The 14,306-nt window shown below is 39.7% G+C and overlaps 1 protein-coding gene across 1 annotated transcript in view; it reads left to right on the forward strand.

Moving 5' to 3' along the window:
* FRMD3 (FERM domain containing 3) overlaps positions 1-14,306 on the forward strand; it is an 83,014-nt gene that overhangs the window by 61,546 nt on the left and 7,162 nt on the right. The window contains exons 11-13 of the mRNA XM_009890497.1: positions 933-1,007; positions 1,579-1,647; positions 4,879-5,000. Of these exons, the coding sequence (XP_009888799.1) occupies positions 933-1,007; positions 1,579-1,647; positions 4,879-5,000 (266 nt within the window). The remainder of the gene's footprint in view (positions 1-932; positions 1,008-1,578; positions 1,648-4,878; positions 5,001-14,306) is intronic.

Consider the following 14,306-nt stretch of genomic DNA (forward strand, 5'->3'; position numbering starts at 1 on the left):
CCCTGTCTCTTTATGGTTTGTATGATAGTAACATATTCTAGTTAGATTAGAACAGATGTAGCCAGGTTGTGTAAGTAATTAATGATAATGACACTTTACCTTAATTAGATTTGGTCCTCTGCTCTTCTGAGAAGAGCTCGAGACTTGGAATTTAAGAGAAGGTCGTGATCTCTTGGCATTTCTTGATAAACAGAACTTTAGTCCTGTCTTGATCCAGGCTCAAGGTTGACTATTGTGATTATTTTCAAGTAGATACAAATCATAGAAGATTGTCTACTAGGGTCTGGGAATGAGAGGCTCGATATGAAATCAGTTTTCCATTTTGAAGGCAGAGAACATCACGGAGGTGGTGTGTCTGAAGTACTCTTCCATGATCTTTGTGACAAAAGACTGTGGTAAAAGGTTTCTGTGTACTTTGTGATTAGGGAGAATCAGTAGGATATGATGTAAGCTACTAAGAAGTTGACTGTATAGAGACATTAGAAATCAAACTTCTTTTGGAGACCAGTGTTACGACTTCTTTATTATTTCATTGCTTTGGTAGTGGTGGAAGTGGAAATAGCCATATCTTCCCACAAACAAGGTGGTGTTAGGGCAAATTTGTCCTAGGGGCTTTTGGTGTGCCACGGTCTTTCCCTCATCCTGTGAATGAAAGTCCCTAGAGATGAAGAAAATGTCAGCATTTAATTTTCTTGCTTTCCTATCCAGGCAATTACTTGTTTTATGTTCAGTCATTCTGGGCTGACTGGATTGTTTTATGTATGTTCTATATTCTAATTTGTGTAAAGCCCTTAAAAAAAGTTGGAAAGCCCAATTACTGAATATTACTTTGTGGTGTAACAATAACAAAGCTTGTATTTAGCCGCATTCATTTTTGCTTATCGCATTCCTTCTTGCTGAAAATGTGACCGCCTCTGTTCTTTTTTCTAAAGGTATGCAAAATCCAGTCAGATCAAGACCATGTCCAGCAGCAAGATATTTTTTAAAGGCAGTAGATTTCGATATAGGTGAGTGTTTGTTGTTTGTTTTTCACAGTAAACTATTTCAGACAGTAAGAGAAAACTTCATTAGTTACTTATGGCAAATTGAGGGCTTTTCCTTCTTGAGGACCTGTTCACACCTAATCCAGGTCAGAATTCAAAAGATTTTGTTGTCTCTTTAGCGTCCCTTATAAAATAAACCGGAGGCTTCATGCAGACTTCTGTCAAAGAGACGTTTCACCAGAACAGGGCTCCACTTTTGGTGCAGTTTCTCTAAAAACAAGGATGTGTAGCTGGTGTAGAGATTGTATGCCCCCAGTAACTGGGCAGCTCTGGACCAGGGGTGCATTATGGGACAGTCCAGTCCCACTCCTAGCGCTCTACTGCAAAAGGTTGCTTTTTCTTCAGTGGCTTTGCAGACAAGTGGTCAGCAGAATTTTTCATCTGTGGTGTTATATATCAACTACACAGGCTTTTTTTTTGTTTTTTATTTTTCTTCTTTTGAATGTAACTTAATTGTTCATGTATGTATAGTGACCGGCATGTAACAAGCTCATCTTAGTATTTGCTTGAATATTTATTTCATGTTTTAATGCAGTGGAAAAGTAGCCAAAGAGGTTGTGGAGGCAAGCTCTAAAATCCAGAGGGAACCTCCAGAAGTTCACAGGTATGTCTTGACATTCAATATTAAAGTTTAAGGACTAAGGACGATTATTGTTCTCTACAGAGAAATTCTCTTTCCTTTTCTGTGAGATGTAATGGCTGTCATTCTGAGCTCCCACAACGAGGCATGCAAGCCTTGGGAAATGTGTGTTGCCAGTGTTAAAAAATTCTGACAATAGCATATTGTCTCCTGCACAAGGGAACTTAATCTGTGCTGCTTTGAAGCCAGGTTTAATCAATCAATCAATCAATCAGATAAATAGCTTATATTATTTTCTGTGTTATGACTTAGACTGTCACTGCACGATCCTGACAGTAAAGTACATTCTCGTTTCATTCCCAGCTCTTGCCTGGTTTTAAAAGATTCTGGATTGTGTATGTATATGGTCTATATGTTTAAAGGTATACTTGATAGTTTTTCCATAATGCAGTCAGATTAAAAAGCAAGAATGTTATTCAGTAAAGAGAAAAAAGATCAGAGAGTGGTTTTTTTTGGGGGGGGAAAGATTTGGCTTGTTAGAAATAAGCAGCTGGACTTTGGAAGCAAACTAATACTTTCTGGTCCTTATCACTCATTGTAGTGACAGTGAAAATTGATAAGAACGTAATAGAAGTCCTTTGGAAGAGAAGAAAGAGGCCAGCAGGAAAAAGCTATTTAAAAACTTTTTTAAAAGGTTACTTAACTTTCTGGACATTCTACAATCATATCAAAAATATCAAATATTTTTATTGTGATTTTTTTCAGGGGCAGGGGCTGTGTGTTTGGTTTATTTGTCACTGAATATGGCTATTCCATCTGTATTTGAGAGAAAAGTGGATTTGCTTTACTAAAGGGTAGGAATATCTTTGCAGCAAATATTTATAAATATGTTGTCCAGCCCTACTATGTAATTAATAGTAAGGCCATGCAGGGATGCTTTTGATTGTGCTTGTGCAGATTACATTTTAAAATGGAGTGACAGTCTAGAGTGTGCTCACTGAGAACACAGAAGGCAGAATATAGGCCCATCATTGAGGCAGGGTAGATTACTTGGGCACACAAATGTATTTTAAATGAAAATAGTTACTCACGTAAGGAAATAGCGTATTGCCTACTTTCCGTAGGGTTTCTTTCTTCCATAGGATAAGAAAAGATTTTCACGTAAAATTATTTTTTATCTTGTGTTTTACTTTTCTTTGATTTCAGTATTTAAAATATTTTAAACATACTGTTTAAAACTCTTAGTGTACATAAAGAAACAGATCAGAGGGCAAATAAATTTACAGAGCAATGTCATATGGTTTTCACACCCATAAATAGTACTGTATATTTTTTATGATTAACCTTCCTAAAATGCTTGCATTTACAATATTGTGGTAGCTCCAAGTTCAGTTTTGTAGACGGTCTAAGAAAAAGTCTAATGATTTCAAGTGTTTTTATAATGCAGGTTTTGAAATGGGAGACACCGGTAGGTAGCTTGTCCTTCTAATAGCACAAATGAGCAAAACCATAGATAATTTTCAGCCCCCCAAAAATCAAGCTTTAGAAACAAGTTACTCTGTGAAAGAGGATTTGGGGACAGGAAATGGTAGTTTTTCAGATGCAAAACATTTAGAGGAAAAGATAGGATTGAAGGTAAATATATATGTATTCATATATATAAAGTTTTCTCTCCCTGCGCACCCTCCCTCAAAGTCAATTCAGTGGTACCACGGCTGCATTAAGCAAGAAACATGCAGTTGTGAGGAAGTTAGTGTTCAATACCTTTGTGTTTGGATATTACACTTAAAGCACTACAGACTGAAAATCTGTTGGAGGGTGTAGCACACACCGCATTAATGCAGTGGCAAGTTCTTCTGACAAATATACAGTGAATAATTTAATATTTTGCTTCCAGGGCATGCCTGAAGGAGGGGTCTTTGTAAATAAGTATGGAGTAGGAGCCTTATGGGTCCTCCCAGGCACAACTCCTATTTTGGGAGTTGCTTGATAGCTCTTTACAGCAAGCACAAAGATCCAGGGGATGCATAATGAGTCTGTGGAGGTACTGTTGGGTTGGAGCGGTTGTAATTACAGTAAACTGAGTGAAAAACTTCTTTGGATAGTGAAAATTTAAACTAAATAGTTGTTAGAGACTGCTCACAGAATGCAAATGAGGACATAAGTAGCTTTAGGCATACGTTAATGAGCAACGAATCATGGCAATTGAGCAAGAAAGCTTGTTTATCCCCACAGAATATTTAATAACATGTAATGTGGCTTAGAGTGGGACAACTGTGTCCTGAGTTTACCTAAACCCTCGGCAACACATAGTCCCATCTTTTCACTTGTAATAGGTGCTTTGTTCCGTTTGTGTGGAATTGTATGTTGAGTCTTTGTGCAAACTTGAAATGCATTTTGTGAAACTTCAGCACTGTACCTATGTATCATTTGAAATCAAGTAGAATCCTCTTCCCTTTCATCTTTGCTTTTGTCAAAAGTAGATATTTTATCATGTAGTGCCTCAGATTTATTGCAGGATTCTTGCTCCAGGCCTGTATCGTGTAAGTGCTAGACAACTTATACTAAAGAGCCATTTCATTTTCTCAGTAATATGATTGTAGGCTAATGAGCCTCATGAATGAAGCAAATCAACAGCATTCCTCAAACTTTTCCTGAGAAAGTTCAACACTTGCTACCAGGAAAGCCTGTTAGAGTCAAGTAAGACAAGAAAGAAAACCAGCCTGAGCACCTGGAGGCACGGTGTAGAGGCAGTGTCTGGGATGCATGAGGATGAGCAGGATGAGCGCTGTGTATCTGTTAACTGAAGGGATATGGTTGCTCCTGCTTTAGCCTTTAGTCTGCAGTGTTCAAACCGTAACAAATCCTTTACCCAGTCCTGGAGGCAATAGAACAATGTCAGGAAAATGATTTGTACCCTCTCTACCTTCCCCTTCCTTGAAGCCGTATAATCATGTCTGCTGTGCAGTGTGGAGAGGAGCAACACACTGAAATCCTGCATGAGATGAGCAGGAGTCAGGCTGCGCAAGGGGAAGTGAACCAGCACAAAACCTTCTCGTACACTTCCGATGTTGAAAGGGTTATATCTGCTGAGGGTGCAACATAGCACAGCTGAAAGCAGCCTTCAGTGTGCACAGCTTGTTATGATAGCCCAAGGCCTATTGTAATTTATGCAAAACAATTCTGAGACGAGATGTATTGGACTGCAGTTGTTTCCTTGTGAATCAACTGACTCTGTTTTCCCCGTTCTTTTAGAACCAGCATTACCCAGAGTCGCAGCTCTCCCTCATTGAACAAGCAACTCATAATCAACATGGAACCTCTGCAGCCCCTCCTTCCTTCTCCCTGCGAGGAGGAGGAGGTTCCTTTAGATGAAGGTGAGTCACTTACCCGATTCCTGCCAAACACTACCAATATTTATTATAAAATGTATGGAAAAAGGTGTGTTAGTGACGCAAGGATATAGAAAAAAATCCAGTAATTTCCATTAGGAGTACACCATTAAGCCTCTGCACGTCATACTGAGAAATGATCACTTGCTGAAGGAACTGTGCACAAGCCTCATGTGAGATACATTGTGAGGAAAGTTACTGCTGTTGAGCTTTCTGTCTCAAAAATCTTTTTTTAGATTGTCAGGTGAAAGGAGCTTAACAGGAAATAAATAATTCAACCTAGCACCATTTTACTAAATAGTAACTACAGTTACTCAGGAGTGAAAACTGGCAGTTTACTGCTAGGTGTGTTGTTTTTCTTGCTTCCCTTTACTTCTATATTTCTTTCTTTGGGTACTAATGTTAGGAAAAACTCTCTGCTAATTTAATTCCATTGACAAAAAAGGATGTTATGTGAAGGTCAGCTAGGAAAGAGTCTCTGCTAATTTAATCCCATTGACAAAAAGGGATGCTATTGAAAAATGAGTTTGAATGCATTTTGTAGAACATGGGTTTCCATGTATTTGTTTATTCCTTGATATTTTCAAAATCACAGTCAACACCTAGCTTTTTGAGATGCAGTCATTTCAAAGAATGGTATGAATGACTAGGCCAGTTTAAATGAAGATAACTGAATCCTTCCTAATGAAAAAGGAAGCCAACCAAAAAAAACCTGAGAGTGGTTCTTACTTGAGATTTTGTGAGCTAATTGTTTCAGACATTGGGAAATACAACCGCTGCTGCTGCTTTGTTGTGGGCAATTAATGGGAAACAGAAAAGAGCTGGGCAAGTATGTTCATTTTCATGGGAGTAAGTCCGAATATTATTTTATAGGAATCATCTGAACATATTTTGTTCATTCTTTGGCGTTTCAACACTGAATGTAGTAAGAACAGGGTGAATTAGATTGTCCCTGTACTTAGCTTATTATAATGAGAAGTAGTAGCTGCATGACATGTAGTTAATTTTAACAATGACATGTTAACCTCTGCTGTGAAGTACCTGTATCTGAGAATTCGCTTTCTGGCAGCCAAGTACCAAGCACTGTGTTCCTGCTAGGCAGTTGCCACCACTGCGGAGTAACAACAGCTTGCTGCTTGTAAGACTGCTGTGCCACACTTACAACTCTAAGCAATGAAATCCAGTTTTGGAAACTGCTGACTTATCATTGCTATACGCTCACCAGAGAGTGCTGGTTTCAAGTATATGTGTTACATAAGTTTGAAAGTCATGTTTTCTTTTAGTCAGACAGATTGTTGTTACTACGATTTAATAGAAATATTTGCTGTTGGGTTTCCTCTAGAATATGTTATGCATAGTTAAATACCACCAGCTGCTAAGTTAACAGTACTTAGCTCTTTTACAGTATTTCCCTGCAGTGAACTTGGCTATATTATCAAATTGAGCTTGAACTGATCTCACAGGTCTCTGACACTGATGCTGGCTCTCTTCCCTACATGCACTCAGTCCACTTCTATGGATTCCCATCTTCTCCCTTGCACCAGCAGAGTGAACTGGGAGAAAGAGTTAACACATGCCCCCCCCCCGCCAAAAAAAAAAAACCAACCCCAAACCCAACAAAAAAACCCACTTCCTCCTAACTGTAAATCGTCCCACTGTCTCAGCCTTTAAGTGGCTCATCCGAGAGGGTTGGGCAAGGTCCTTGGCAAGGGCAGGAGCAGGAGGTGGGGAGAGGGAAGGCAGCTAGCCCTGGGATTGACTCAACCGCACTGGGAAACTGTTTCTAGTGTGCTACACATGTGAAACAGCCTTGGCATCTCTCTAAACGTCTGGGTGGACACGCTGGGGTGCTTTCCAAAAGGTCTGCAGATGCTGTTGAGAGCATAGTGCAGCCCTGCCTAGGTCAGATGTCCCATGCTCGTGTTTCTGCAAGGTGCTGCCATATGCTTATGGATGTTCTGGCTGCTGATGGCTGAGACCTTCACGTGGTGCTGCACTGTGCTGTGTAGAAGGGCCCAAGCAACTCATTAGCAGAGCTGGCTACAATGATGCTGTCGACTGTGCATACCTTGGGCATACTTAGGAGAGTGCACAGCTTTGTCTTTTAACTGAGCAAAACTTATTTGTTCCTATTCTTCAATTTGCCTTATATATTATGAGCAAAAGACATGGTCAAAAATGTGGCGGCCTCACTGTCTGCTTCCTGAAACTTCTGGAGAGATGAACTCTGAGTTGGCTGAGCCTGGGCGGTATGAAACTGAGCTAACAGAAACTGCCAGGTGAGAGGGAAGGTTTTGTGCCAATTACTCGATAGTTGCTAGGGGACAAAGCCATGAGAGATGGTGATAACAGGGTCTTCAGGGGATTTTGAGCAGCTTCAGCGTACCTTGTTGTCTTTAGGCTAATCCTTTCAGATAGAAAATAAACACAATACAACCAAATATTGAAAAACAACTAAAGCCCAGCCATTCTGCCATATGAAATTCCATCTTACAAAACTACTCTGGCTATCATGCTGAAGTGAAGGTCTCCTCTGAAAACCCCAAATTGTCCAGGAGTTTTGCAGACACGTAAGAAACGGTAAGCTGACTAAACGTGGTCATAAATGACCACTGTTTGTGGGAAGAAAGGTACTGGATGCCCATGATATCACTGTAATAGGTACTTTAGCAGTTGACACTTATATAAGTGGATTTGAAAACCAGTAATGGCTTTTTATTTTGTATTAGAATGGCAGACAAGTATATCCCGAGTTTGTCTATTGATGTCTCATTCTTCAAGAGGCAATTCTTTAGTCTGCACTTAGAGGCAACGTGTAGGTGTCCAATTACTAATTTAAGCACCCAGATTTGAATTGCTATTCTTACTTAAATGTACTTTTATTCCTGTTTTAAATTATAGTTATGTAGGTGACTTACCTAAGAGATTGGCCACCAGCCAATACATATTTTATCAAATTAAAAAACTACTCTCAAGTACTGATACCATAGGTTTTGCAGGTCATCTCTCAGTGCTTTGTTGCTACTGCTTAAGATTCTTTAGGCCTTCACATTCCTTGTACTGACTCTTGTTTTGCACTGATGTCCTTTCTGTCTCAGGAGGAGGAAAGAGGCATGGTAGTGTGAAGATGCCACCATAAAATTACTGTTGTGCATAGGAGGTTATCACATGGAATTAGATTTTACATGTATGAGGGTCAGATATGCTTGGAGAGATCATTTCTATCTTCTGAACCTAGAAGACATTCTTCAAAAGGCACCTAGCTACAAAAGTTCTAAGTGTGTCCAGAAGTGTGGTTGCAAAATTAATCTTTGTCACAGATGGCCAAATTATGTCCTTCTGAATGGTCCTATTAGGTCCTTTCCCTGGTCCTTGCTCCATGTGCACTTGAACACATTTCTTTTAGTATTGCTATAGGGATTCTGTGGCTGACTTCTTTCACCATCTGATTTGGTGAGACAGATTATTGCCTGTCCTGATCACTTGGCAAATTTTGCAGGTGGTAGACCATTGTCTTTGGTTTTCCCAGCACCAGATGTTGTCAGGGCTTCATGTATTTGAGTAGTCCATTTTTTTTTTTTAAAAAAAAGGCAAAACCATAGCTCTAAGTCACAGGATATTAATGTGTTTTTGATGAAGTGATGAAAACTTTGCTTGATACTTGTGTACTCAAGTTTCATACATGAATTACTTTCCTGGTGACGTTGATTTTTGCCTTTGGAGCAACCAAAGGGAAAGTGACGTGCCTCAGTCATTCTATTGATTGATCTACCTTGTACAGTATTCTAGAAAAGAGAGAGTTGATGACACAGACTCATTCTAAATTCCTTCTGTTTAAAATCCACATTCCTCAATTTTTTTTTCTGCCCCCGAGTTACACACTTTTTATCTATCCTCATTGATCCTTTAAGAGTTTTTTTTCTTATGAAATTGTATGCCTGTGCATCTGAGTTGTGTACAGAGAGCTCTTATCCTTTAGCTAACTTATGTTTATGTGTCACTCAAGTATAAGAAGTATCGCATTAATGGCAATTAATTGGCATGAACGTTGTCTTTACTTTGTAATGTGGAGTCTTTGTTGCATCTTACAAGCATGTATGGGAATGAGCACACACCAGCTACTACCAGTCTAGTTGTCTGTCTGTGGATGTGAGTTCTCATCTATGCAAGCTTTGGTTGTAAAGCAGAAGCATGTGGAGCTTTTGTAGGTGCAGCTTAGGCAGCAACACATGAAAAATTGGCCACTTATGAATAAGAGTATGAATAAATGTTAAAAGTAGGCTAGTAAAATATGAAATAATGTTAAGTTCACATGTTATGTTTGCACAGCAAGGACACTGTAACAGGTGATGTAGTCCACTTTTTTCCCTGGGCATAGCTCAGTGTTGTTACATTTAATTTTTATTGGAAAAAAGTTATTGGTTTAGTGCTGTTTCTCTGAATAAAACTAATACACATCCTGTCAACTTTCATATTTTTAAAATCATACCTGCTCTATGCGAGGCACAGTTTATCTTAATACATTAGATAGACGGGATCATGAAACGTCTTGTGTCATGTAGCATCAAACAGCTTTTCCCCATGAAATTAGGAGAAGCAATTCTCCTCCTAGCTGATTGTGCCTGGTGTGTGTGTGTGTGTATGATAACAAAAACTGTAATATGGAGGAGTTAATCAGATTTCTTAGTGGCTTTTCTAAATAAAATAATGGTTCTATTTTTAGATTACTGTGGTTTGCAGAAATAATTAATTTCTTCTAATATTCCATTACATTTAGTAGAGGACAAAGTGAGCATCCTTAGGTCATGTTGTATGTAATGGAATTTTCTACTAGTTTTTTTGTAGTCTTTTAACATTGAGATAATTCTCTCATTTATGGAATAAAGTCTGGTCACCTTAAGTTTCTCCCAGTACTGCACACTTTGCCTTGCAAGTTTCTGAGCGTCTCCCAAAGGGTGTTCTGGCCTCAGGAGATCTTAACATCACTGCGTGCATCATCATTTCCATGTTCAACAAGCTAAGTTGGATTTACTGTCCTCTATCTGTGTAATTGAGCCCTGCCAGGTCTGAAAACAACTTTTTTACGAGCAAACCTTTTGCTTCAGGGTAACAATACCTGATGCTAACAATTAGCTCTGCCAGCTTTTCTTCGTAACTTATTTACAAATACTCAGATTTCCAGGTGTTTACCATGCTGTGTGTCTACAAAATAAGATCACTGCTTTTGCTACAAACAAAGCAACATTGTCCCCATCCCCATAATAAGGTACCTCTAAAATCTGAAGACAGGTAATATAATTCTTTTTCACAAATGCATTAAAATTCTTATGCTTCAATAGAAGTTTCCTGCTCACGATTTTTACTGGCTGGGGAAGGATACTAGTTTTGAAGAGTGTTTCATTAGTTTTAGTTTTCTGGTTTTGGAAGGGGATTGTTTTTGCTTTTGTAAACCATACTTTCTGATTTTAAGAGGAGTTATATAACCATCTGCTCCTTTCGGCCTCCTCTGTAACAGGGCATGAATGCTAAGGGTCTCTCTGCCACTGTTCCCAGCCTTTCAGCTGCGTAGTATCTAGAATAGCAATTTAGGAAGGAGGAGAGTGACAAGAGCTGCAAACCCGATCAGTTACTGAGCGTGAACCCATCGCCTTGCTGGCTCTTCTCCACGCACAGCGAGGCACGGGCAGCTCTGCAGGAGAGAAGCAGCTCCTTGTCTGGAAAATCTTTGCTGAGAAACATCTTCCAACCATCATGCAGGACGTACTGCCAATGTCAGGTCATGCACAGTCTTCTTTCTCTTAGGAGGTGGAACCTGTTCCTTATTTGCTGAGAGTTAGAAGTAGAGATAGAAGAGTTGCTGACTCAGCTGCAGGATTTCAACATGAATCTGTCTTAGTTTTGTATACATGGCTTGTGGGTAGTGGCTTGGAATCTCACAGTCGTTCCTCTTTCGCATGAGCCTGGTCACATGAAACATAAATGATACACATTTATTCATCGATGTGAATCTGCTCCTGTTGGAAATCGTTCACAGCCTTGTCCAGGTGACACTTGTGTCCTCCATTGGGCTTTGCTTTGAGTATTGAACATCTTGGTGGTTATTTTAAGAACTGTTGCTTTCCAGTAGCTGTAGCTGTGTACACAGTGAAGATTCAACCCTTTTCAAGTGAGTCCTCTTTTGGTTGCTACGACAGTTACGGGAATAAAGATGAGAAAAGCAAACAGAATCTTACTTTTGAAGTGGTGGCAAAACGGAGACAGAAAGTTAAGGGGCACTTGATCTTTCCTCAGACTCACAAGGAAGTGCTTGCAGAGAAGGAAAGAAGGAGGAAGGAGTGAAAAGGAGCACTGCTGGATATTCATACTGTATGGGCCAGGCAGGGGAGAGGAGCCACCGTAAAGTTGCTTTCCAAAAGTTCCATTGAAGCAGATGTCTTTCATGAGAGAAATAACTTGGTGTGAAATACACATTTGCAGGACTCCCTCCCCTGCCCACTTCTTTCCTACATATTTGCGTGCACATCATTGATTTTTATGGTGCAGAGGGAACAAGGATGTCGGATAACGAAGAGTAGCATGGCACAACATACTGTAAACAACAAAGCTAAGTATTCTGGGAAGTGAGAGACTACCCACCCCCCACCACCACACCCCCACACACACTCCTTCCAGTTGATCTCCTCACTGTGGTCTCAGTGGACCCAGCAAGAGCTCCTTTCCATCTAGGAGAGTGCGATGCTGTGCACATGGTTGCATTCCAGTTTCCAGCTGGAGCAAGTTATCAGCAGCCAGCATATATGCGTCATGCCTTTTTTAGGAGCCTGCATCTCTCGGCTGGATGGGGACAGGGAAGTGCCAAGCCTTCTTAGGAAATGCTTCTTTCTGGTGGATACAAGCGTGTCCAATAGTTGTCCACAAGCAGGAATTGGAGAACATATGCAAAGAGAGACTTTTTTCCCAAACCTAGGATTTTCCCTTCTGGTTTTTACACAGGCAGGTCAGCTTTGATTCTAGGCCTGAAATGAATGCATCTTAATGTTATTGGTTTGCTCTGTGACTAGGGTTTGTACGCACAGTATAGAATTTTTACTTTTGTATCTGTACATTTTCCACAAATAAATTCTGGGCTTTGGTGGGGAACTGACATCAGTGGCCAAATTGAACCTCTTTAGAAAAACAATGGCCACAGTGTCATTTTGTTCTGTGAAAAAACAGACCCTAAATGCTGGCCTTTTGTTTCACTGTGCTATGTTTTGATGCCTTGGATATTTTTATGCTTGTGTGTGTGGTTCAGCTGTTATGCTAGCAACTGCTAACATAACAACTTCCAACTGCTGTGGAAGTTTGTATTGTACGTTATGAGGCATTTGGAGACGTTTAAAAATAACCTCTCGTTCTGTTCCCTGCTGGGATATTTTTGTTGGCCATGTTAGAAGCTTGTCATTTGATTCATTGAGAGTGACTTGTGTTAGTCTCTTAAAACCCAGTGGGAACTCAATAAAAGGTCAAAGCTGGTATGGGTAGAGCCTTTACAAGACTTTGAGAAGAGGAATTAATAGTCAAAATGGTGAAATGTCTTGTAAAAATCCAAACCAAGAGAAGCATTCATTTGCGGATGGTTAACCACTGCAACAAGGAAGTGTGCATTCGATTACTGCGGCATGGCTCCAAGATCACAGCCAGAAGGGCTGGTAAATTTGCATTTATTTTACTCAAACTTTCCCCTCCCCTCCCCCCAATAATTTATCATGCTAATAGTGGTCTCTTGGAAAGGAACTGTACTGTAAATGACAATGTTGCATTGAGTACAGCAAAGAAAAAGGACAAATTATTGGAAGGAGCAGAGTTGCAAATGAGGAATAATGAGACGAAACTTAAATGACATTTGTTGTAACATCTTACGTAAATTGTGGATTTATTTAATTTCTAACAAATGAGTGACTGGAATTTTGCCCTTGTGGTTTTCTTTGACTAAGGGGAAGAAATAACTTGAAACTGTGATAATTTCTGACAAAACTAAATAGTCCTTAAATTAACAGGTAGGTTAGTAGCAGATTTTGAACATGAGCTGAATACAGTAGTGGATACAGTTTAGTGTTTTACTGTAGCTGAGTGGGTTGGGTTGCCAGATCATCAATTTTTGTTGTTTTTATTTTTCTAGATACTGAATAATTTAATATACTGAATAATAGTACTGGGGGGACGGTAGGTGAGGAGAGGAATCTGATTGCAATCCCTTTTTCACTACACATAATAGGAATGCAACCCAAGGAACAAAAAGTATTCAATATTGATTTGGATAGCAACCAAAATGAAGGCTGGGTTTTTCCCTTGTTTTTGTACCAAATCCCTTTGCAAAAATAAATTGTCCCCTCTGTTAATCTATATGTCTCTTTTTCCTTAATGAAGAGATTTCAAAATTTGTTTCTCCATGCTTTCTGTGGTACTGTTTACTTTTGATATTTTTTCATGTGTAGGTTGACAGATTTCAGTTTCTGTGCACCTATACAAAACTATGCCTTTGTATTGAAACTTCATTTCAATAATTAGTATTTACAGAAGAATTAACTGAGAATGTTCTGGCAAAGACCAGAATGTTCTCATATGTTTGGCATCTGAAAATCAGAAAGCAATAAGGACAGCAGATACGGGAGAACATGCTTCTTGCAGTGATTTGTCTCTGAGTAGCAACAGCTCCTGGCTGCCTTTGCTTCATGAATTCACCACTCAGGGGAAACTATAGCGTCTGTGAGAATGCACCTAACTCCCTTGATTCAAAAATTAGTAGCAAAATTGGAAAAGCATTAGTATTTACATGTATTTTGTGTTCTCACACCTCAGAGGTTAAATGCTGGGTCCAATTACATACAAGCCACCTTGCTGGTTTAATATGGCACCAGTCTGGTAACAGATTTGTACGTTGGGGCTACATTGGTTCTTAAAAACCTTGATTTTGCAGTACTGTTTGTAGGATGTTACTCCTTTTGGTGTACACATGCGTAAAACCTGTATATCAGCATATAAAACCTGTATATGTATGTGAAACGTGAGGACTGGAGTTAGCTTGTGGAAAACTCATGGCAGGGGGTATAACTGCTTGGGAGAACACTATTGCTGAGTGGGGATGCTGAAATGTCCTTTTCTTGGGTGCTAAGCTTTCACTTCAGTCCCCAGCTCTTTTCAGCTTTGCTCTCTTTGGCTTGGTGGTGGACGCTGAGTCGCTGCTGTCCCTTCACCAGCTCCTCCCCTTTCCCCGAGCTGCTGGCAGCAGCATCTCGCCTTCTCATTCCT

This window comes from Charadrius vociferus, unplaced genomic scaffold, assembly GCF_000708025.1.
Source record: "Charadrius vociferus isolate BGI_N301 unplaced genomic scaffold, ASM70802v2 scaffold418, whole genome shotgun sequence".
NCBI classification, from domain to species: domain Eukaryota; kingdom Metazoa; phylum Chordata; class Aves; order Charadriiformes; family Charadriidae; genus Charadrius; species Charadrius vociferus.